At 31.1% G+C, this 27,045-nt stretch overlaps 1 protein-coding gene across 3 annotated transcripts; it reads right to left on the bottom strand.

Annotated features, from left to right (window-relative positions):
• Window positions 1–3,327: 3,327 nt before the first annotated feature.
• LOC132717625 (proton-coupled zinc antiporter SLC30A1-like) lies at window positions 3,328–27,045 on the bottom strand. Of its 3 annotated transcripts, none has more exons than XM_060701132.1 (9): window positions 19,295–19,316; window positions 15,359–15,563; window positions 9,284–9,512; window positions 7,896–8,108; window positions 7,445–7,586; window positions 6,970–7,013; window positions 6,507–6,586; window positions 5,909–6,091; window positions 3,328–5,513 (listed from the first exon to the last, which is right to left on the bottom strand). In XM_060701132.1, the coding sequence occupies exons 2-9, from the start codon at window positions 15,533–15,535 to the stop codon at window positions 5,334–5,336; spliced, it is 1,248 nt and encodes a 415-aa protein (XP_060557115.1). In that variant the 5' UTR covers window positions 15,536–15,563; window positions 19,295–19,316; the 3' UTR covers window positions 3,328–5,333. The 3 variants fall into 3 exon arrangements, with proteins under 3 accessions (XP_060557115.1, XP_060557114.1, XP_060557113.1); XM_060701131.1 differs by lacking the exon at window positions 19,295–19,316 and adding an exon at window positions 18,901–18,922; XM_060701130.1 differs by lacking the exon at window positions 19,295–19,316 and adding an exon at window positions 26,785–27,045 and having other exon boundaries at window positions 3,329–5,513.

The raw sequence follows: 27,045 nt of genomic DNA on the forward strand, positions 1-27,045 counted from the left end.
ACAATCATTTGTGTTAGTAAAAGTGTCAGACTTAAGCCAATGTCAGACATCCTATCTATGTAAGACATAACAATCATTGCCTTAGTGTGTCAGACATAAGCTAATGTAAGACTTCATGTCAATGTAAAACATAATACTCATTGTATTGTGTTAGATTAAGTGTCAGACATAAACAAAAGTACTATGACAATGTTACATATGACATTCTTAGAAATGCAACACATCAGCCAATGCAAGAGATGCTGTCAATGTATTTTGTTAAGACATAACACAGATTTGTTATGGTAATGTAAGATATAAAAAATGTTAGTGTGAAAATTGTTATACTGTCAATGTACAACAGCAAGTTGATATACAATATTATGTTTGCTTACTTATATAAGTTTGCATTTGAGACATAAATAAAATTTACTATGTTTCCATAGTAACAAAACAAATTACATGTACAATTCATCAGAACAATGAAAAAATAAATCAAAATAAATCCAAATAGTTGATTTAGATTTCATACTTTTCAGAACATTGTTCTGATAACTGATTTCATAAAGTATAAAAAAAAACAATATCAACAAAATCAAAGCACATGATGTAATATATGATTGGAATTCATTATGTTTTAAAGCAATAGATTCTTTCTCATTTGACATCACACGTTTATAATTTTATATAACTGTTAAGTATTTCTTTAAACCATAAATGCTGAATTTTATGTAATGCATTTGCCAAGTTCTTTGCACTTGGAACTGTCTTTTCAAAGTTTAAGGGCTTTCAGTTTAAAAAAATTGAGCTACCTGAAGTATAGAGCCAAGTGAGACTGCATGGTTGTGCAGACTGACTCGGCTGTATACTGGTGGTAAAGGCTTAACACTCCTGGTCCCTGCAGGTTATGGGTTCAAGTTACACATGTTTAACATAATAATAGTGACTTTTGCAAGTTCTCCCCCATCGTTTTCTGGCTAAAATGACAAAATGATAACAAGAATGTTATTCAAATTTATCAAGTTGTGTCTGCTCATCATTTCATTAAAATAGAGCAGTATAAATAAAATGTACTTTGGTGTTTTCCTTATATCTATGGTCAACTGAGCATTGACTTTTACAATATAATACAATACAAAACAAAAATGTATTTTTGTAGTGACTGTTTATAGAAGTAAGAGATCGAATGAGAAGGAAGAATACAAAGAAACCACACATCAAAGAGAAATAAGAGATATTCAAAAAAATACAAGATTGAAATTTTTTTCTCTAGGGTTAAAGTCACACCAGATAAATTGTTTCTCTTGTGTAATGACTGTCAGATCCACTGGTGGAGTAAGATTTAGTGTACCCAGGCCACAGAGCATTATTTCAGGTGTAGCCTCACACTTGCTAACATTATTTGATTTATCATCTAGCACCAAAAGAAAACAAAAATATGATGAACCACAAGAATCATTCCACAATTTGAGGCAATGCATCACTATAACTTTTTTTAGAATTATAAAATAACTAAAATCATAAAATAATTTAATGCCTTTTATAAATGTCTCATTTCAAATTTACACATATCATTTTCAGACATATTTTCTTTTGTAGATAAAACACACTTGTATGTAAGCTTACAGTGTAATAGTGTATTTGATACTGTACAAAAATTAATGTGACACTATAATTAAAAATATACACCTAAACAGAATATACAATTTAAGTTAAATATATACACTCCAAAATAAATTCATTTCAAACAATCATGACAAAGACTTTTTATACACAACAGAAAATATTTCAAAATAATAATGAGAGCTGTCACAGGACGGACAGTATGCCCCTGTATGTCGGAACAACTCCATGCTTTATGGTAAATTTATGGTCATATGATATAGGAACTTTTTATATTTACAAAAGGGAAACAATTCAGTCATAATCTATGCTACAGTTAGGGGTCTTGGGTTAGTTACCTATAAATATGATTAAAAAAAAACACGAGTAAATTTTCAAAAAGGAGTAAGTCCAGTGTTTAATGAGAAATTAAACAGAAAGTAGCACACAGAATAAATTTCACCACCCGAGGTAAATAGAATAGCATCACTTTTTAACAGTCAAAACAAAGAACAAAAAAACAAAGGTTACAAATTAGAAATACAGTAAAAGGACAACATTAATCATAAATCAAACTGAAACTCTTGGATAAAATATAATTAGTATTGCATTTGTTAGGAAGCAGTATGGCCAATATGGCCCAAGAGAAAATGTTTATTTCCACCTGCCTTACAAAACATAAATGAATTTAAATTATCAACACCGCACCGGGTGTTTTACACCCATCTTTAAAAGGAAAAAAAACTCTAAAAATATTGCTATCAGAATTATGCCTCTTGTCAAACAACTGCATCTTGTTATGACAAGAAGTACCAGTATTCCAAGTATCATGTTAATAACTTTTTTAAATGTTTGAATAATGGGCTACATTAAAGTTTTTGCACAACAAAAAAGGCGACAATGACACCCCTGCGATCATAATAGCTCGAACAGAAAAGCTAAAAATAAATATATTTTTAGAGATTCTAGCTTAAGTTAGTTGTAGATAAAGTTATGCAACTGGAAACAAACATTTTTTAATGCCTACTGAAAGAATAAAAGCACACCTGAGCTGGGAGAGTATAGAAAAATCAACTAAAATAATGATGGCATGAATGCTATAATGGGCAAGTGAATCTTGATAGCCAGTAAGACAAATGTGGCATGAGTTTAGACCAGTTTAATGTGACATTGTACGAGGCCAGTTAAATGCTTTATCATTGAGAACATTTAAACATACCAGTTTTTATAATGTTTCAATGTGTAAGACAAGTTACATAAGATAATCCAGTTTAAAATGCTAATTTTATACCTGTTTTAAATGTAATTTTTTTAAACCAGATAAATATGGAATTTTTGAAACCAGTCAGATGTGTCATTTTATACCATTCGAATGAGATATATTTCTTACACCAATTAAAAATGCATTTTTAATACCAGAGTTAACCATTAAGCCATTTTTACCATTTAAATGTGACATTTTTATACCAGCAAAATATGCCATTCCTAAGATGATTTAAATATTTCACTTTCATACCATTTATAAAAATACCAGCTAAATATGGTATTCTTTAAATCATATGCCATTTTCATACCATTTAAATGTGGCATTGCTTAAGATCAGTGGAATATTCGGAGACCAGTAAAATGCAAGTCTACAAAACCATAATGAGACATTTATAGAACCTGCTACATTCTACATTGTTGAAATTTATAGATTTATACAATCTGCTACATTCTACATTTTAAAATCTATGATATATTTTTTGGCAAGGATAGAATATCAATGTTATTTTCACTATCTTAATGACTTTTCATCCCCTTAGTGCATGACTTTCGTCCCCTTAGTGCAAAAACGGGTTAAGTCCTTCTAATTTAATAGGAGTTAACCAGTTATTGCACTAAGGTGACGAGTAACATTACTTGTTTATGAAAATAATACACAGTGGATTGGTGTAATTTTCCTATAATAATTTGATATGTGTAACTTTAAGAAATACTTTTGATTAATAAAAATATACACACACATATATATATATCAAAATAACTGAGATCAGTAAAATAAATATTAAAGCCAAATTTTGATGATCTCTCATGAACTTAACACATGTAACTTTACATGACTAAGTCAGTATCATAGAATGGTGATCTATGTAAATTACATGACTAGCTTGTATTGAATAAAAAATGAAAATCTCCAATGTATATGTCTATTGGATACATTGCCTAGCTATGCAGAAAAGAAGGAAAAAATCTATTTTTTTTCTCAATGACCTTAACCTTGTCTTCATCAACCTGAAACCGAGCTTTAATGAACCAGTCAACAGATCATTCAAAAATGCCGAAAATCTACGATACCAGTCGATAAGTCGATAAAGGTAAAGGAAATTTCTTGTTAGTTTGATGATACAACAGTTAAAAGCCATAACATATGCTCCATTTAAAAAATTTGGAGAGCATAAAAATATCATTATGAAATGCACAAGATATGGATAAGCCCCATAACACACATAAAAATTTACAATATTCCAATTCATATATACATATAAATACAAATTCAACATATAGACATAGATAAAACACTATAAATGTACAATATCTACATTATAAAACAATGTTTAAACATGATCACATCATGACTTCATCACAGGAGAGAAATAGCATTTGTGTCATAATTAATTGTACATTAGCTTGTACTTGTGTGTTTTATCCCATTTTTATAAAAAAAATTATGTGGGATACTAATTTAAAGTAAGTATTAGTTAAAAAGTGTGTACTTTTTCCAAAATGTTCGTCTGTCAATGCAATATATCCCAATTTTAAGGCAAAGTTTGGACCCCGTCTTATGAGTTATCAGTCCTATAGGCGGGTTAATACAGAAACCTCATGCAGTTCAGTCACTGGGATATAGAATGTGGATTTCAAAATAAAATTTTCACATTGACTATAGAACAGAAGTATTAGCTTTAATTGAACACAATGCCATATTGATAAGAACATTGATAACGAATAATGATTTTAGTATGATATTCTCAAGTCTTAATATATAAATAAGTTAAATGAATCAATCAAATGTTACTATTAATGTTTACCCAATGTTGTCACTTTCCCCGTCTTATAAAAAGCTCAAATAGGCAAAAATCATAACCTTCTTGTAAAAACATATTTAATTTTCTTAAAACATAAACAAAAGGCACAGAAAGTAACAATGTTTGCACCAACTAGCAAGGATGAAAAAAAAACGTAACGTTATAACCAGACAGTACAATGTCCTAATTTTAGATTTTTTTCTCTGTCCGCTCATCTGCTCATAAGTTATCAATCCCTTTTCATAAAACCATAAACTTTCCGTTTGCTATGTGTTAAAGATATTCAGTGAACCTTCAAATAAAGACCACCTCTCAGTAAAGACCAACATTTCTATTACTTAAAACTTTACAGATGTCAACAGTTTTAAGTGTTTTGAGTAAAAATCTATAAAAAATGATAACAACATATTTCAGGCTAAAAATTCATTTGACAATATGTATTAAATGCCTTTTAGTTTCGATAAAATCCATAAAGACATAATCTATATTTCAGTCAAAAACCTGAAAAACTAATTCAAATCGACGTTTGACAACAATTATGACAAAATAATTAAGCACCTATATAATCAATTACACACCAATACATTGCAACACACAATCTGATTTTTGTTCATGAAGAAACACTGAGAGTATAAATAGTTTTGTTCCCAAACTTATCATCAAAATTCCTAATACTTTGTTAAATCATACGATTTCATTTGGCGGCGACTGTTTTCCATTCCCTGCCCGCCTCTTGGTTGTAACGGTCCCATTTTCTGACTTGTTTGGCGAAGTCTTCTTTGACACAGCACAGCATGTGTCAGGGTAACAATTTTTCTCTGGACCACATGCTAAAACACAGCTAGATTGCATGTTGTCCCAGTCCTGGAATAGAAAATTTTAAAATTTATCACATAGAAATCACTGAAATCCTTCGAAAATTATTCTGCAGAAATGAATACATTCACAGAAAATTTGATTAAAAATAACTTTGAAATAATGAACTGATGGCAGAAAAAAACCGAACATTTCCTGTGCAAAAATATAATTTAAGGATTACTTACACTTTTAAATGGTGCCCTATTATGACTATTATGACAATAAACATGTATGCCAAGTTTGAAGTGAATAGATTTTTGAAGTTTCTGGGAAATAGGTTAGCAAATGCCAATGAGAGGGTTATGAAAATAGCTCGTCTTCTTTTTCTTTTTAAATGTATAGCTACTAATAAGGTTTCTAAAAGGCATTTTAACAATAAAATTGTTTTCAAAAGAAAATACCTCAGAAAATTCAGGTTGTATAGTTGTGGAATGTATTCCTTCATTATGGAAGAGGTCTTTTATTTTCCCTGCTAAAGCCATATATTCGTGTGGATTATGACATCTGATGTGGGCGGAGGCAATCACACGATTTCCTGCTAACTGCCACACGTGAAACTCGTGTACCGCTTCTATACCATCTATCTGTAGGCAAAAAATAAACAGTTATAATATCAGTTCAAACCTTACCCTGCTGAATCTATGTCAGTGTTAATGGCCTGCTTTGAATTTCTAAAAGTCAATAATCTGAACCCTTACCAAGCTTAGTATCTTAAAACGACTTGTCCATCTTTCAATCTGGACAAACCAATCATCATTTTTAGGGAAAGTATCAAGATATGTATTGACTGAATAGTGAGCAGTACAGATGTGCAACCTGATCTTGGTCGGCACTGAAGGAGACAGGCAGCAGGCTAATAGTTAAGTAAAAGTCAATATTGAAATTTCAGTTACAAACATGAAAACAAGTGAACAAAAAAAAAAAAACCCAAACATTGCAGGATTTTTGATAAAACCAAAAAGTTATATTGTTAAAACACCATAAATCTAAGCAACTTACTTTCATCATTTTATCTTTTATATCTGTTACTTGTATATGTGTAGGTACTGTCTGTAGAAGTATTAATGCTGCTTCTTTTACTGCAATAAAAGATTAGCCAATCTCTATCTATGACAAAAACAAGAACTCACAAAGAAAAATGATGCTCATCTACTCTCAATATTTTACTTTTTAACTAAACCCTTACTTAAATACTTTAAATTGATTGTCCATTTTCCAATCTGGACAGAACGATTCATCATTTTTAGGGTGAATTTAAAAAATATGTACTAACTAAATAGCAAACAGTGCAGACTAATTATAACTAAATCGAAGTGTGACTAAGATACCGAGGCTAGGGTCTCCCTGTTCTTCGAATAGTTAAGCTAAAAACAAAATACTGCCAGATTAAATAAATTCAATGGGAAATAAAATGGAAGAACTGTATAACATATACAAAATATGTATAAATAAATATACTTACAAAGTGGTATTGTTGTTGATAAAATTATGCACACCATGACGATGCTGTAAACAAAATAAAATGCATTAATACATTATATAAAATGTCTACAACAACCTGGAATATTTGGAGTTTGAGTATTTATGGAATATGCAAACACATATCAATATTAAAGCTACATTGCGATGAAAGCTTAGAACTGGCTTGAAGTATTATAAAATCTACTTTCTGCAGTGATTAATATTCGTAGAAAGACCCATGATTAGAGTGGTTAAAAAAAAACGAAAAAGGTCTTTTCATATTCATTTCATAAGTGAAAAGGTTGTTATATACTGGTAAGAGTCCTACCAAATAAGATGAAAAGGTCTTTTTTATCAATTAAATTGCAAGGTGCAATATTGGTAGTTTTGTGCAGTCCAATTAGGCTCAATTATGTCAATTTACTCAATTCAGCCGGTTACTGGAAAAATACTCAAAGAGAAATCTAAGAGCTTACCTCATACCAGGGTCTACATAGTACACCCAGTCTTCGTCTACAAACCAAATAACTAGAGCACTTATTACAACAATCACTGAGCCCAGAGCATCACCCAGTACATGTAAAAATACTGCTCTCATATTAAGTTGAGCACTTGAAGCTGAAAATATAAAAACAAAGTCTTGTAACTTTTTTTATGTATTCAAGTACATGACTCTCTTACTTAAATAATTGCACTCTGTAAAGCAATATGGCATCTGCAAAAAGCTTCTTTTTTTTGTTAATGTATAACAAATTATAATGATATTTTATTTATTTGGTTGTGTTTTAAGCCGACACAGTTTTGGTCATATAGTGCCTGCCTATTAACTTTCCATGCTCAGGAGCCTATCCATTCGTTATTTCAGGTATGAGTGAGCACCTGAGTAGACCTGCACACCTCCGATAAATATAAGGTTATGTTACTTACAAACTCTATTCTCATCAAATTGTATTGTCACTTCTTCCATATCAGCCTCAGACCCACTAGAACTTCCTTCAACTGATCCTGGTTTCCTTTCGACCAATGAATCGCTTTCTTTTTGAGCTATATGGTCATCCTCTGTATTTTTACCCCCGTGACTGTGGCCATGACCTCCGCCATGACTGTGACCATGACCCCCACCTCCACCATGACTGTGACCTTTAATGAAACAATAGACATTGTAAGCAAATATTTAAAAGAGCCAAATTTTAGTAAAATTTACATAACCCTATTCAACGATATGGAACAAAAAGATCAAAATGTGGAAGTAACTCATCATCAATAAGCATTTTCTTTAAAATTCAACAAATCCACATGTAAGAACCTAGGGATTTTTTTTATCATTTGAATTTGGATGGAGAATACAATTTATATTTGCATAATAACATGACAAGACATTTCTCATGAAAATGACTAGCCAATAATGATAGGAATCAGTCAAAAAAAAATTGTTGATTTATTGTAAAAATTACAAAATACTAATTTTTTTCTTTGGTCCGGTTTTTAAAATCACATTGACACTAAGTGTCCTTTGGTGACTTTCCAGCTTTACTGGTGGAGGAAGTGCCCCTCCCTGCATTATTTCAGTCACAAAAGAATCTGAGTATGGCTATCAACTTTCAGTAAGCTAAATGAATAGCTTAAACTTCTTCACATGAAAGAATTCAAAGTCATTGATGGATTTGATGGGAATCAAACCCAAAGTGGTGAGGGGTCAGTGATTCCAAGACAGCAACTCAAACCACTCAACCCGAGTATGATTGCACTTTTTGCTAGTGTATGAATGTAATGTCTGTAATGGTTTAAATATTAAATCTTTAACATTTCCATTTATTATGACTAAGTGGAAAAGTGCCTATCAACATACTTCAACAATAGTTGTAAACATTCTCTTTAAAAATATTTATACATCTATGTTAAACTACTCATAACAAACAACAGCTGTTTCAATCACTATACATGTATAATTATACTGAATGAATAATGTAAATAAAAACATATTTTCCAGTTATAAAATAAATATCAGGATTTATGACTTTGAGCAATGAAAAACATCATAAATTTCCAAACCAAAAAATGATACTAAAAGTGGTCCCAAATACCTCCATTTAGGGGTATTAACTTATTTTACTCGAAATTATATCTCTAATATCACCCAATGTTTTAAGTTTTGCTATAAGTCTCTTCTTGAGATAATAAAAAGTGCAAGAAAAACCTGTTATTTCAACCATACTTCTTTCAATACTAGAGGGAACACTGTATATTTTTTTCTTCACAAACTAGCAGTTGACAAACCAAATGCCATATTACTATAATATAATCACTGCACATACCATGGTTATGAAACAAGGCAAGTCCGAGGAAATTAATCAGGAGACCGACGCCACCTACGATCAGGAGTAACTTCGGATTTTCTATTTTTTCTATTTCAACGAGTCTCTTCAATGCCTCGACCAAGATAGAAAAACATAGAGCTATAAGGAATACTGAGTTTACGAGAGCTCCGACAACTTCCGCTCTCGCCCAACCAAATGTGTTCTTCTGAGAGCGCCATTTTGAGATCTGAAATAATAAAAGGGTAAAGTAATTGTCAATTTAGTGTTTTTTCTTTAACAACAGTCATTTTCCCCTGAAAATTTCAAACATTTAAGCTGATGATGCAGAATAATGATAAATTTTTACATCAAAGATAGGATTTCTGGTTCCAATTGCTAAAATAGCCATGATGGTCTCTAAATTAAAGCATGCTGCAGCTTTTCTGATCATATAAACAATTCTCTTTAAAAATAACATGTTCTTTTTAATAATAATCAATATTATCTGCTATTCAACATCATATATGGAGCAAATAAAAAACAATACTTATTAAAGTTATTTTACTGTACAAGTAAAATGTGGACACAACCAAAGGACATAAATTGTTACCATCATTGTAAGCAATAGATGTAGGCATTTGTACACAAAACTTCATTTACCCGTTTACTATTTTACCTAAAAGAGGTATTCCTTGTGTCAATATCAAAATTTTATGTTTGTTATTTTCTTATAGTGAAGTAAAATTTATAATTTTTTTAAATATGTCTTTTAGTTAACATAGTTTATCTCCATTAAAAGAGGGACGCAGACAAACAATATTTTTCAACAAATTTTCTACTAAGAAATGTATTCAATCAATTCCTTTGTTATTGCTTATGTATCTGTCTTTAAATTCTCAAGTTCCAAGTTGAGGCAGAATTTTCCCAATTGATTATTCTATCAGTGTTGGCAATTGTATAGTTTGATATAAAAGTATGCAAAGATATGCTGGACTGTAATTTTATTCCTGTCTGTAGCATAGATAAATTGTACCTAAATTATCGTATAACACAACTCAATCAAAAACTAATTATAATTTTATTTAATTTATTCGTACCAGTTACAAGAAATTAACATTTAAGAGAAAAACGTTTTATCTAAAAACAAGCAATGCTTGCAGTTTGAAGATCAAATGATATTTACATTAATGGACAAAGTTAAGTTTCCTAAAAACATTTCATGTAATGTCTAACTTAAAGGCAATCAAAATCAATCAGCCATTAATTATTAAGCCTTCAAGTATTTACGTCTTATTGATAAAAGTATTACCAACCCAATGAATGGTAATTATGTAAAATTTGTCATAAAAAGTCTTTTAAAACTATTTCAAATTTCTTAATCCTTTCTCATGCAAAATATCAATCAAATGAACTTGTCCAATAACTGTTTCAATCTGAACCATTCAATATTTTAGGGAAATTTCCAAAAATTGTCACCTTAGTGCAGTAATGGGTTAACTCATGCAAAAATTTCATATGAGTTAATCTGTTATTGCACTAACTGACTAAGCTGATGATATGTACAATTCTATTGACTGAATTGCAAACAATGAAGACATTGATTAGATGTACAGACTGTTCTTGGTCTGCACTGGTCGCATGAGAAGACAATGTCGTTGCAAAACTAAGATCTTAACACTTTCTACTTCCCAACTTTGAAAGTAATGCGTTATAAAAAAAACTTCATATCTAATGTCAAAATATGAGCAATTGAAATGTGTACATTTATCAGTTATTTATTTAACAGGGCTTTAGTTAGTGGGAGTTTGCGAGTCATTTACTCTCTGATTTTGGCTTGTGACTTCCAAAATGTGATACTTTTCCTTCTTTTTCTATACCATATTTTTTAATGTGACTTCCAATTTCACACATTTTGCAGTCTCTGACGGCCAAAGTTTGGAACTAAATGAAGTTTGTTTAAGTTTAATTACTGCATTAACCAGTTACCTGCTGGAGTCACTTCAGTATAATTTTAATCCTGGTCAGTCTGCACATTCTTGCAGTGGAAGTTCAATTGTTGTGCTTTATTAATAATATCCCTGCAACTTTCAAATTTCAAACCAGGAAGGCAAATCCATTTTACAAATTCAGGAAGTTAAGTGATAAATCAAAATACATTTTTTTATGATATTTAGAACCCCTATATTTATTGTTAGTGGCTCAGAATAAATGCCGACCTGTCTTAATGCTACTTATACTAGATACTTAAGACAAACCAACACACGCATATATTTACAGGTTACTAAGCTATTGACTTTACACATTATATGAGCCGTGTCATGACAAAACCAACATAGTGGGTTTGTGACCAGCATGGATCCATACCAGCCTTCGCATCCGCGCAGTCTGATCAGGATCCATGCTGTTCCCTTACAAACCCTATTACAAGTAGAGAAACTGATAGCGAACAGCATGGATCATGATCAGACTGCGCGGATGCGCAGGCTGGTCTGGATCCATGCTGGTCGCAAACCCACTATGTTGGTTTTGTCATGACTCGACTCATATACTGTTGGCTGCACAACTTTAAGCTTTACGACATCAAAATCCCCCACATTCGCATTCATTAAATTGATCTGAAGTTGCATATAAAATATTTTGAGTTTTTTTCTAATAATTATTAAACATCAATATTTTTTTGCTTAAATTTCATCAGCTATCTGGTTATGGCAACAAAAATAAAACATCAAACTAATGTACTTAGAAATCTGAAGATATGAATCTAAGTAAAAACGAAAAATTCTAATTAAGTGCAGTCATTCATCAGAATACTGATTTCAATGAAATCAACAACTTCCATCTTTCTTGTCAACATAAATTATCATCCTACACTTTAATACATTAGATTACTGTTAAAAAAACTCCACTGGGCCGGTCCAAAGGCCTTTAAAAGCATAAAATTTAACTTAAAAAATAAAAAGAAGAAAGATATGCAAAACATAATTAAGAAATTAATTCTGAAATAAATTGAAAATGTATTTTTGTGCTATTCTTTGCCAGTTTTGAGTGAAAATGGCTGCAACATTTTTTAATTTGGGTTATTTTTCAGAATTAGAATAAATTTTCTGGAAAAAAAAACAGAATGGAAAATGAATGATCTGAAATGTATACATAAGTTATTGGTCAAGACCTTCATTAAATGGAAAATTTAAATCTCGAATTTAAATCCTATTCTGTCATGTAAAAAAATTCTCAGCCGTGTCCCTTTAGGTTTTAAATCTTCTCTATAAAAGGAAGATTGTTTCACTAGCAGACGTATGAAAGATGTTATTCTATAATTCTTACAAAGATGGTAATATCTGTATGATAAACCGACTCTACTAACAAGGCAATCAACAGTTTGACATTATTATAATATTGTAATAAACAATTTGTAGTACATTGTCAACTTATTGTTGAATATATTGTTGCCAAAACTATGTTACATGTAATGTTTTAAAAGATAGCCATAACTGGTACATCAATATATTATTGATTCAATTTGTGATTTCAGATTGGCTTTGATAACAGACCAAGAAGAGCTGTTACTTGGCATATCAGTCAATTAAGCCAAAATAACAAAATTTACTACACATATAAAATTGACTCAAATGGTAATCAATGATAGTATTCTTTAAAATGAGCAAAATAAAAAATGCAGCAAAACAACAAGTTTTCTTCAAAATTATGTGCAAGGCCATGTTTTAACATGAAAAAACTTGATTTTGGGTAATTCTAATATTTTAATTCATTTTCAGTTAACCCATTACTTCATATAGAAGTTTTTTCATGCCTTTTCACCTCCCCTCTTTTTGAGGCCTCAAATAGTGAAAAAAATGCCCTATTTAGACCCCTAACAGTTGTTTTTTGTTTCAGAGATGTTGTTTAGAAAAAGTGACACCGTCCCCTATCAAATAGAATCTTGAGACGTGCTGCTTGAATATATTATAGTAATAATATCATTTACTTTTTAATTGCATCATGCTCTGAATATATTTCAGTAACAAATATCACATCAAAATCTGATATTTACTTCTACATGAATATGAATACTTTCATAGAAGTTTTGCATCTTAACTTAATAAAGTTAAAAGTATATTTTCTAAGTCGACTAAATTTCAAGTTAAAAATGTAATTAAGTTTCAACAATGGTAATTATTTAGTATATGTCTCTTTATCAGTGTGGGCGTCGCATCACTGTTATTTGTAACATGATCAAGGTTAAGTCAAAGGAAATGAATTTTGATACCAAATTTCAGATGACTTGACCTATAATACAGTTTTTTTCATCAAGAGTAAAAAAGATTTCTGCAGTCAAATAACAAATTAACTTCATCTCAAGACAGCGATAAACATTAGCATTTAGTAATAGCAGTAAAGATTAAAGAATTGAATTTTTAAAAATAAAAATATATCTTGCTATTCCACCTAAACTCTGTCCTAAAATATCTGCAATTCCACCTTTAACCCTGTACTATAATATCTGCAATTCCGCCTAAAATTGTATCAGTACTTAACAACAACTTCAGTAAACACATGTGCTATATTCATCAATGTACAAATTAGATCAATTTCATTTTAGCAACTTTCCAGCGTTACAAATAGAGGTGCAATGCAGTAATGCAGACATGAACATAGCTCAGTAACTCACTGAGCTCACATGTGACTGTTAAAAATCTTCACTTAAAAAAACAACTTATAAAACTTCAATATTTTAGGCATGAACACTTAGCACCCAAGTTGAACCACTGACGTTCCTCAGCTTACTTGATAGTTTTCCTAAACATGAAAAAAATTTAAAAGCCCCTGTCAGGAAAAAAAAACCCCCGTGGAAAAGCAAAGTTTTTTGAAAAAATTTCAACGACCGTACCACTCGGCCAGGGAAAAGTAAAAAAATTTTTTGTTGTAAACACCCCAGACTAGCAATCGAAAAAATTCGGGTATCTTTTGGGGTTAAAACCCCCAAAATCAAGGGCAAACTTTTTGGTTCTTAAAGCAAAAAAACTTAACCCTTTATACGGGTTTGGGTTTCCCATAAACCCAAATTTTTAAAAATGTGTTTTTTTAAGCTTACAGTTTTCCGCCAATCAAACAAAAAAAAATTCTGTTTTAACAAACATTCAATAATTGAACATCTAGTCAAAATATATTGACATCCCAAACCCTTAAATTTCTGAGATTTTTTTCTTTAAAGGGCAAAATTTTCGCTTTAAAAAAGGCAAAGATTTTGGGCCCAAACCATGAAAATAGCAGAAAAATCTCGTCGCGCAGTCCCCAAATTATTTTGGACTAATTGCATCCATTTTACCCCCTAAGTGGAACTTGGCCTTTTGGGCCAGTAAGGAACGCATGCTTAAGTTATAAACAGTGGGGAAACCCGGGGTTCTAGAACGGACCAGTTCAAATTTTTTTCCAATTACTGTTTTAAATTGAAATATTTCTGCCCATTTGTTTTTTTTGTTATAATATATATTGCAATGTGTGCCCTAACCATCTTTTAGGAAAAGATTTCAACCAGTTGTCACTGTATGTGTGGACAATTTTTAAAAGGGTTTGTACATTCACATGTAAAAAATGGAAAACCTTTTTCTTAAAGTTTAACCTCCTGGGGCAAAAGTTTTTTACATGTAGATCAGAAATATCTGAACATATAATTTTCACAATGAAACAAGGGCAACATTGTCGCAATATATGCCCATCACAGAAGCTTTTGACAGAGATGGAGGGGACTTAATGCTTTAGCAATAAAACCTCTACTTGTCTGAAACAGAGCATATATTTATTATTTCTTATAAGACATACACACCATAGCACCATAGTTTTCTTTTGTAAAATGACCAGGTAGTACAAAGAGAATGTACATGTACGACCAGCAACGGTTGCTATGGTCAGAGCTTAACAGCAATTCTATTTTTAGAATATTAGCCACTTGTAAATCTCTCCTATTGGCAGCTTATTTTCTCATGACTTACTGGTTTTCTAGAAAAACAACACTGAATCATGTTCAGAACAGTTCCTATGCATGAACTGGACCACTGATAGTATGTTACAAAATAATATACATGTATATCTTACCCTGACTGAGGCAAAGCCAACAATAAGCGCCACAACGTCAGATAACATGTGAAAAGAGTCCGCTACCAGAGCTATAGAATTTGTGATATATCCAACAATAATCTCTACGAGGAAGAACGATGATGTCATACTCAGCATGGTTAGCAGACGACAAGTTTTTCCACTGTATTTACCCATTTTGATTCAAACTTTATTACTTTACAACCTGAAAATAAAGATATACCAAAATGTTACCATATAATTACATGTTTATATTTTAGGTTTATCTTAAAGGGACTCCACTGAGGTCCAAAATCCTAAAAACATAAAATTTGAATTTGTTACAGCGAATGACCTGAAATTTTGCACATAAGTTTTTGGTCTAACCCTTCATCAAATGAAACATTAATCTCGAAAAATTATTTCCAACCCCTTCATGTCAAAAAGCCTCAGTGGAGACCCTTTAACTTATGTTTTAATATTACATACACAATGTTACCAAGCACAGATTGACTTCACATCATGACATAAGTTAATCTTTTTTCATGATTTAATCATTTACTTCTTAATTCTAATTCATATAAAATAATATAAATATAATGTTAACTATATCATAATAATATTGTTAATAAAATAATTTTGTCAATTTCCAAAACATTCATTTCTTACCATAAAAAATATCCACAAGACTTTTAAAATGCACTATTATTGCACTTGCCAGGTGACAAATTTCTACATTAAGTGATGTATCATAAAGATATTTCCTGTTGCTTTAAACTTAATTTACTACATTTTATCGGTAATAAAACTCACTTCAAAAATAAATGCTAAAACTATTTATCCAAATTCAAATCACTTTCACAATACAGGGAAAGATTGCTACCTGGTATGCATTTCTTCCCTTTTGATATCTTAGTACTTCACTTACTAGCAAATATAGTGATTTTGCTATGCCAAAAGATGTAACGGAGTCAGGCCAGTCTACATGACCATGTAGTATCACAGACCAATTTTTAACTTCACAGCTTTATTTTCCCTTCCACACCAGGGGCCATTTAAGGACTGCTTCTCAACTTCAAGATAAAAAAAATTCTATAAAATTATGAAGTTTTCCCCTAAGATTCAAAGTACATCTGTTTTTTTTTTCTCTTTTTCTTCCTTGCTATTTTCTAGTAAAAAGGTAAGGGCCCCTTCAACTACCTGTAAGAAATAACTCTGAATTTCTAATATGAAAAACTTTCATACTTAACTTAAAATGAATAATCCCAAGTCAAAGTACCAACAAATGTTTAATTTCACTTGTTTACCTGCGTAAGGGTTACATACAAATTACAACATTTGTACATAATTGAGATAATTTTTTCACAAAATTTTCCTCATAATTACTAATTTAATAATCAACAGGTAATTTATCTGTGTTGTGAAATCAAATTATCCCTCGTCACTTTAATGTGTTGAGTTGGGTTGTTTTAACCTACAGTACATTATACAAAACTGTATATCTCTAATACTGATCAGTGCCCTCAGCATTATGTACTAACAGTATATATCTCAAACAATGTCATTAAACCATCCCTTAATACATGTACAATATTAATTTCCTCAAAATAATATATTGATCCTATTTTATGATGTATAACTTAGATTTGAAACTTTCTGAACCTAAGTTCAGTAGTGTTCATAACACAAATGCAGCTGTTAACCGTTTAAACTAATGAAACTCAATTAAGGTCAAAACCCCTAGAAAACTATAAAATTTCAAATTCTTACATATAAATCAAGTTAAGCACTTAAAATGGTAAAATCTGGAATTTTTAAAAAAAAAGATATAATTCATTTTATACTCAGAAATAAATTGAATATTGATTTTGTGCAATTCTCAGCACATTTGAGTGAAAAGCATCAGAACGGTTTTCATTTTGGGTTATTTTGCAAAATAAAAATGATTATTCTGGACAAACATGGAGAGGGAATGATCTGAAAACCTGCAAAAAAGTTACTGGTCCCAGACCTTCACCAAATAGTTGTTAAAGTTTCATAAATATCAACTTATATAAATTTCAACCCCACCGTGTTAAAAAAACCTCAGTGGAGTCCCTTTAATGTTATTTTTTTCGCAGGTACGCCAATGGTCCGGTCAGACCATATTTTTTAGACACGCTGCCCTGACTCTCTCTGGGTGGTTACACATGTATTAGCTGGGACAAGTCATCATTGCTGCAGGCATAAGTCACACTGAATGACTTATAAGTTAAATTACCCTTATCATACTGTAAACACTTTAAACAAAGCATTTCATATGTACAATAATACAATAATATTTTCACTGCAATATAGTTTATAATATACGAATGTTGATACAATATATGACACTGATAAATCATAATCATAGTATGTTAGGCCTAAAAAAAAATTTAATTTGTTTCTCCTTCCCTACCTACCCAACAAAATTTGCCCTTACCCAAAAGGTTTTTTTCACTTTCTTAGGGGATGAAAGTATCTTTTTACTTTTAAAGTACAATAGGTACATCTAATCTGATATTTTAGACAGCTAGCTTAGTTAGTAAATTGTTGCATATGTCAGTTGTGAATATGGTAATGCATGTACATAATTATAATATAATTTCAGTTAATAAATCCAATTTTTTAATTCATTATACATTATGCAGATTATTTATTATTCTGCACATATAAAAAAAAATTTTCTACCTACCTACCCAACCCTAATTTTAATGGGTCGGGAAGGGTAAACAAACATATTTTTATTTTTGGCCTATAATATATTTGTACAACTTCTGACTTTATTTATGAAATATGTATTTATCAATCTGGTAGTATTTGTTTTAATATATTACCCTGACATCATATCATGTTATATTTGAACATATGTTTGAAATAACCACATTTTTGACATAATAATGTACATGCATAATTCTTTTGGTAAACTTTCAAAATATTGTAGAATGCAAGTCAGTGCTAGTGGACTGAGAATTCCTGACAAATGTATCCAACTAGACAAAATGTAATTCCTCAATACAATTTCGTAATATTTAAACGTAACAAATAAATAACTTATAACTACATGATATTAAATGAAATTTTTAGAAACCGTAATAATAGAACAGATAATTTTCCCAACTGGTATAGACAAAATTATTCTTAGTTCTTGAAACAAAAACATGAGAGCCCTGGATTATGTAGATTTTTTTTTTTCAAGTTCAAAAAGGGCCATTATTCTGTCAAAAACTATATAAGAGTTGTGGGCCATGAATACTGACCTCCTACATGTATTTATGCTCTCAAATATAAACATTGTGAAGTTCCAACTCATTCATTTTTCAGTAGTTTCGGAAAGTGTGATGCATACACCTGGGTGAGTAACAACTAACATAGCTCTCCCTATACATAATGAACTTCGAATAGTTGAGCTAAAAATTGGACAAAATCTTTTATCACAACTAAGACCTAACACAAGAAAATTAACAAGATATTAAGATAATGTCTGACCTAAAGTGACAGGTGAGCTGACCTATTTCTAAGATGACAAATGATTAAATTCTTACCCTTTTTGTTGGTTTAATCTTGTATGACCCATTCTTGAACTTTTAATACGAAAAATGTACATTGAAGTATTCAACCAAAGATGAGTGTCAATAAAGTTTAGCCAAATTCATTTCCGTTATGGCCACTGGCTGTCTGTTGATCAAAAGAAATCCTTTTCACCTTGAACCGACTGTTCCAAATTCAAAGTTGGGCAAACTCATTTAAGAAAACAGCAGGGTACAAAGATTAAAATTCAAAATTAATAGTGACTCATTGATTAATCAAGTTCAAAGACAGTCACAGATCTGAAGTTTATCAAAATCATGAATTCTGAGTTACATTAAAGCTAAACAAATTAAAACAACTGTGATGAAAATAATCCAGTGATGTAAATCATTTTAAATACAGCCTTACCTTGTAATTCCTTCAAGATGATGAACTTTTATGCACAGGTTAGTATTTCAATGAACCCTTATGTACATAGTAAATATCCCAGTGAAACTTCATGTATTTACATTAATTAGTGAGTAAATCATTATTATCACTACATGGCTAGTTTAATAAAATTTTCTGAATTTCACACACATATTTTTTGTATCAACAATTATTATTATAATAATCCATTTGTATTTTCTTTGTGCATTTTGTTGTATACTATAAATTAAATTCTATATAATTACAACAATTTTGTTGTAATTTGTTGTTTTTTTAAAACTTACGCGATAACAGATACCTTTTTTCAAGTTTAATTTTGCCTACAAACAATTTAAAGAATGGATCATATATTAATATAAGATGTAAATCATCTGTTTTAAAGTACAAAATGTAACTACAAACTTATAGTAGATCAACATAACAAATTGACTTGACCTACATGTATATATATGTATTAACAATACAATTACGATAATATCATTATTTTATCATTTCAATCTAATTTTATTTGTGGGAATTTACAGTAAAAATACTACCAAATTAATATAATAGACCTGTCCGGCCTTGATTTTTGGATAAACCATTGTTTGTTCAAGGGATATCAACATAACAATCCTTAATATTAACATTAATTAAATCAATAATGTAGCAAAAAGAAGGAGGATGTAGACTACTGACTAGACTAACTTCTATACATGATGAATATGTTCAAGTGGAAAAATTAGGCCTGTAATTATCAGCAGTATCATCATTCAAATATAGTACAGTCTCTAATTAATGCCCCCTGCGAGCATTTTAATTAAAGGGACTCCACTGAGGTTTAGCATTTTAATTAAAGGGACTCCACTGAGGTTTAGCATTTTAAATGAAGGGACTCCACTGAGTTTTTTTTTGGCATGATGGGACTGGACATACTTTTTCAAGATTGCTAATTTCCATTTGATGTAGGTCTTGACTAATTATTATTGTGCAAAGTTTCAGATCATTGGCTGATATTCTGCTTAATTTTTCAAAAATAATTATTTTCATTGAGAAAAATATGACTCAATTGAAAGCACAAATGAGCCATGTCATGACAAAACCAACATAATGAGTTTGCAACCAGCATGGATCCAGACCAGCCTGCGCATCTCCGCAGTCTGATCAGGATCCAGCAGTTCGCTTACCAACTCTATTGCAAGTAGAGAAACTGATAGCGAACAGCATGGATCCTGATCAGACTGCGCGGATGCGCAGGCTGGTCTGGATCCATGCTGGTCACAAACCCATTATGTTGGTTTTGTCGTGACACGTCTCAAATTGAGTTAAAAATTCCAGAGAAAACAGTTTTTGATTTATTTCTAAGTTAATTTCCTAAATTTCATTTGCAAAACCTTTATGTTTTAAGTTCCCCATGTGATTATTGTAAGAAATTACAATTTTATGCTATAAAACTTTTTAACCTCAGTGGAGTTTCTTTAACCTTTTCCCTCATAGAAGCGTGTTTGACAGCTTTTTGCCCCCCCCCCCCCTTTTATGAGGCCTCAAACAGAGAAAAAATGCCCTATTTAGGCCCCAAACACTGGTTTTCGTTTGAGAAATATTGTTAAAAAAAGTGACCACTTTTTCAGCGCCGTCCCCCATCCAAATGTTACATCAGGGGGTTGCCAGAAGGGGGATGTGCCCACTTCTGTTTGGGGGGTTTGAAGGGGGGCGGAGTCCCCCTCATCGCCAAGAAAATTTTGGACATGTGACAGGCTAAAAATGGCCTCAGGTCGATCTTAGGGTAACTAGTAACCGACGCTGAAAAGACTTTTACTCTATCTTAATTCATTGAGAAGTTGCAGCACTTTGAAATCAGTTTTGATGGAAAAAAACAATGCAAAATAGTGATTTTTGGCAATTTTGAGACGTCCCCCCGTTGCCATGGTAACAGGAAATTTACGATTGAGCATGCTGTTACAGAGGCTATGGTGTAGTCAACATTTGTGCCCAAGTTCCATCAGTATTGAAGCATTTTTCATAGTTTCATAGCAGTTTGAACTTGTTACAGGAGGCTTTTCAAAGAAAAAGGCAATTTTTCGCAATATGCTCATGGGGTAAAAGGTTAAAGGACAAAAACAAATGTAGAATATTATCATAACAAAAAGAATATCTTCCATCGTTTGTGCTATTTTCTGCTGGATCATTATTATACAATTAAAGCACTGGTCAACTCTATTAATAGTTGTGCTCATTTCCTTGAATTTATAATTCTTGATACCTCAGTTTTCATTTTGTATGTGGAAGAGTATATTTATGATTTTATCTGGGATGGGGTGTTTATTTAAGTATATACTGTAATTAAGTTTTATATAATTGCGCAATATTCATTATCATGATGAATAAAGTATTTTATCACAAAAACATAATCTAAAATCATGTCAGTAGTGTAAGTTATTTCTGAATAATGATTGTAAAAGTGAGTATCACTCATTAATCATTTTGCAATTGATACAGAATTTACTGTGTAAAAATATTCATACATGATTACATCTGAAATAAACATATAAAACATATACAAATCCTAAGAATTCATCTTAAATCGCAATCACTTTGACATATTGTGCAAAATATTCTAGTTATAATTATTTTTTTAAAGGTGCATGCCTCCAGAGGAAGAAAGACTTGCTTTATAAAAATGTCTCCAGTTTTGGAGATATAAATGTCCAGACCGACCGCATTCCCAAAGATTTATTATAAATTAAAAATTAAGCAGCATGCCCCCTGAGATAAGCTAAAATATTTAAAGAAAATAAAATTTGAGAAACATACAAGGATTTTAAGAAAATAAAAAAAATCTTGTAATAATTCACATGTTATGTACTATTGATGACTGATTTTGCAGTAATCATTACTAAGACCCCCACGGTTACACGTTTAAATGGATTCGTTTTGATTTTCACTCGTAAACGTTTACGATATTTTTTACCGTTTAACCAAAATGAACATGTTGTCTTACAAAATATCTTTATCATTGCCTGTAATCATGGATTTTATCAATTCTAATTGGTTTATTCCAAAGTCAAAAACGGAAAATGGGTCCGCACAGCATTGCCGTGCAATACTCGCTCGAGACATAATACATTTTGATCTTTCAAAAGAGAAAAATGGGGATACATTGCAGAAAATGTGTGCCGACACAATCGTGATGAGTCCTGAATATTAAAATTTGTTTATGTATCAAAAATAGAAAGTAATTCATCATCTGGCGACTCAAATACATTGTGTAGTACATTTTGTGTATAGTACATAGAAGTACCATCGTTTAAACGGTATCGTTTCGGTTCTTAACAATCGTGTAAACGTTTACGAAAAATTGTAAACGTGGTAGCCTAATAATCATCACCATATTTCTGCAGTGTGACTAACATTTAATCTCTTTTTGGTAATTTACATGGATTGTAAGTGATGTTTGCAAATTACTGTTTTTGTTCACTTTACAATATTTTACTTTTTAGTACATTTTCAAAAAATTTCATCAAACTTAACCTCTATTCATTCAACATTTTACGAATACCAGAAAAAACTTGCCTAATAAAGAGTTTGATTTGCTAAATAAAAAACATCATTTATTGAATATATATTTTGCTTTTATACCTATTTAACAAAACTTTTCCAAATATGACAAATTAATATGCAAAATTTAAAAGGCATGAATCATCAATGTTAAAAAATTTAAATCACTATTACACAAATATTTTCTATACAACAATAATATGGCTTTTAAAAAGTCATTTTGTATGCAAAAATTTTCAAATCAACCTGCATGTTCATGACATGTCCACATATATCAGCTGACAAAATGGTACTTGAACTAAAATTGTTCCAATGTGTTAAAAATTTTAAGAATTGGGCCCTTAAGCTAATAAGCTTTTCATTCATTAATTAGGCCTCTAACCAATCAAAACAAGACTTAGTGTTATCCTAGAGCATTAATTTTGTTTATTTTACTCTGTGATCAATCTAAATTTTCTTTTAAATTCTAGAATGTTATCATCTTTAGTTTTTTCTAGGAAATACCATAATTCAATTTTTCAATTTCCTATTCTGTCAACAATTACCCCCCCCCCCCCACACACACCCAAAATTTGAGAATGTAAACTTACTGTTAGTGCTACTAACTGTGCATGCACAAAATTAAGGTATGTTTCTACAAGTTTGTTATCATATGGTTTTTTACTTTTTACATTTGTTTATCATTATGCATAATTTTTTTACATGCAAATTTATATGTCATAAATATATCAAGACAAAACATTATGCATCAATAATGGTCCAATAAACTGGTTTTGTCAGTAAGTCAATAAATTCCTTGGACAGGCAATGTCAAAATTTTTTCTATTTTGACTAATATAAACTAATAGTCTTTCATTTCAGATGGGTCAAATGAATCTTTATTCCCCTTTCTTATTTATTTCACTAACTTGTGTTACCCTCACGTAATTTATTCACAGGCAGGAATTGTCCGCACAAACAACAAGTGGACAATTTTATCAAGAGAAACAAAATTTTAATGTTGGTCAAAATAAACAAGTCAGTTGTTTGTTTGGGAATGGTATCGACTTGACAAATCGTTCTCCCCACTGGGCATTTTTACTGTATCACTAGGGGCCGAATGTTATTAATCTAAATGTAAAATTGTCCCTTTTTTCCCATTTCCAGAAAAAATTCCCAACAACAGCAAAAAAAAAGCAAGCTACTTCTAATTCTGAGAAAAAATTGAGTTGTTTTTACTTAATTCTTAATAAAAATGACAGATTCTAACTTTTATGATCATACGTTAAAAACTTAATAGTCATGTACATGTAAACTAAGGCTGTTTGTTGACTTCTTTAAATTTCCAATAATGTCAACAACCAATAAGAGGGCCATGATGGCCCTGAAATAGCTCGTCTGTATATAGGCCCCCCGAGTGCGAGACCAATTTTAACCCAGGGGCTTTTATTAGAACAAACTTGGTAGTCACTCACTAGAAGATAGATCATGTTTAATATCTAAACTCTAGCTCTTTCGGTTTTCTAAAAGAAGATTTTTAAAGTTTTTACTTTATACATATAAGGAAAATCAATGATACCCAGGGCGGGGCCAATTTTAACCCCAGGGCCCTTATTTGAACAAAAATGGTAGAAGATGTTTCATGCTAAATATCTTACTTAGCTCTAGCTCTTAGGGTTTTTTTTAAAGAAGATTGTTTAACTATTTACTATATACATAAAGGAAAAAACAATGACGCCCTAGGGCAAGACCAATTTTTACCTGTGGGCTTTTATTAGAACAAACTTGTGAGACGCCCACTAGAAGATGTTTCATGCTTAATATCTAAGCTCTAACTATTTGGGCTTTTAAAAAGAAGATTTTTTAAGTTTTTACTTTAAATATATTAGGAAAATCAAATATCCCCGGGGCCTGGCCAATTTTAAACCCAGGGCCCTTATTTGAACAAAAATGGTAGACATCCACTAGAAGATACTAAGATCGACAACCACTGATTGGCTGAACAAAGAAAAAAACTAAATTAAGCATTTTCGCAGCCGTCCAGGTTTGGTGGTTGTCAGGTTTTGATGGTCCCCAACCAGTATAACCGGAAAACTGCTAGGGGACGGAAACTGCTAGGAAACCATAGATATAAACTCAAAATAAATTATATTTCTATTATCTCTGGATAATAATAATTTAGGCCTATAATAATATAAATCATAGAGAAAAAAAACTAAATAGATAGAATGATTCCGGGTCAGCTCGGCCCTAAAACGTACTCGGCCCCCGAGTCAGCTCGGCCCTATACCAACTCGGCACGGGTCAACTGTGTCCACTTTTCAATTATTTATATTTAGGTTTGTGTAATCACTATTTTTTGTAATATTTGTAATTATGTATAATACACGGACATAATTTTCAGCTTTTGACAATTACAAACAAATTAAATGAAATTGGTTAAAGTCATTAAAGGGACTCTTATAGTCACAGGCTATTATTATTAATCAGTGTGTTCGTAAGGATACCGATTAATTAGGTGATAATTATGATTGACGCATTCATTTAAGATTGATTAGTGACCACCTGCAATTAATTAGAAGCTTAATTATGATCTTAAGTAAACATGTTTTTGTTTGATATTTTTTTTTAATATTACTACGTTAAATATATTTTTTTAAAGTGGGCTGAGTTGACCCGTGCCGAGTTGGTATAGGGCCGAGTTGACTCTTTTCCGATAGAAAAATAATATAATTTTATTTGATGATATCATTTTTTCCTATTCTGTTCATGTCTAATTTCAGGTTTGTTCCTGAATATAATCTCAGTTATTTTTTTTTAATCTTCATCCATAGAGTCACCGTACCAGTGCTCAACCAGTTTTTCACAAAATCACATAAAAACTCTTTCAGAACAAAAAGTTTGCTGGGAAACTTATTTTTGATACAAAGCTGGCCCTTTCAAACTCCCAATAAGCTAAAGCGTTTTAATTTCACAGATCAGTATACAATTTATCACGGTGTTGTATATAGGGTATAAAACCACTATATTTTTCAGACAACCAAACCAGTGCTCGACCAGGTGGTTTTATCTCTATCAGAACTTTTATTTCTTATAAACAGATATGACTTTTTATGTTCAACAATTCTATTTCAAAAATATTTTGAAACATTTATGTTTTATTGTCTATAGATGAAAATATGATAGCAAATATGATGCAAAGGAAATGCTATACATTGACAAATAAAGTGTTTATAAGAGTTTAGAATTTACATATACTGGGGCGTTTGAGATTACTTATTCTCATATTTTTTTTACTAAAATCACTCTGCAAACATAGTTCAGTGTGATAATTGGTGTAATATACAAATGGTCTACGCTTTTAGTGGTGTGTTCCCAATTTGTTTTCGTACAGTTGCCATATTTGTTTACATGTTCATAGCCCCTGCCTTTTATGGAAAGCAGGGTTTTGATAATTTTTGAACACCTTTCCTATGGAAATCAATTGGAATCATAAAAGTAAAGGCAATTTAACAAATATTGTCTACATTTGCCCTAAATTATCATTATTTCAGTGTTTTAGATAGTTTTTACTGCTACTTTTATTATAAAATTGTATTTTTGTACTGTTTAATATTGTCTGCAAAATGGTAAATCTTCTACCAAACTTGGAGTACTTGTACATGGTGTAGAGGTTACAGGTCAGGTACAAATAGCAAGCACAAACTCCCAGGGTTTTTTCCACTTTAATGCATAAATCATACACAAATAGAAGTATTGGTCGAGCACTGGGCTGGTCGAGCACAGGTACTGTGACTCTATTTATTTCCTACCAAATGAGTAACATCATCACTGATCATATATGATTTGCATAGTATTAGTAAGGCAATCAGATATTTTTCCTTAAGTCTTATTTTGAACATATGTAATGTTTGAATGAATCACAAATTAATTATGAAAACAAAATAACTTACTTGTGAACAAATGAGGAAGTTGCAGACAAATTGATTTGTTTCCAAGTCAAACGTGTGAAATCAATTGTGCACTCGGGACGAATGTTTTACTTGCACTCGGCACGAACATTGTCAAGACAGGATTTGTGGTTTGGGGAAGAATCCAATCATCGTTCACAATGATTGAAAAGAACTGCATACATTTTTCAGTCTATTAGATATTATTTCAATATTTAATACACTAATTTATAACAGTAACACAACATTTATCTTTTTTTTACA

Source organism: Ruditapes philippinarum, unplaced genomic scaffold (assembly GCF_026571515.1).
Source record: "Ruditapes philippinarum isolate M1 unplaced genomic scaffold, ASM2657151v2 ctg3385_1_1_1_1, whole genome shotgun sequence".
Classification (NCBI taxonomy): Eukaryota; Metazoa; Mollusca; class Bivalvia; order Venerida; family Veneridae; genus Ruditapes; species Ruditapes philippinarum.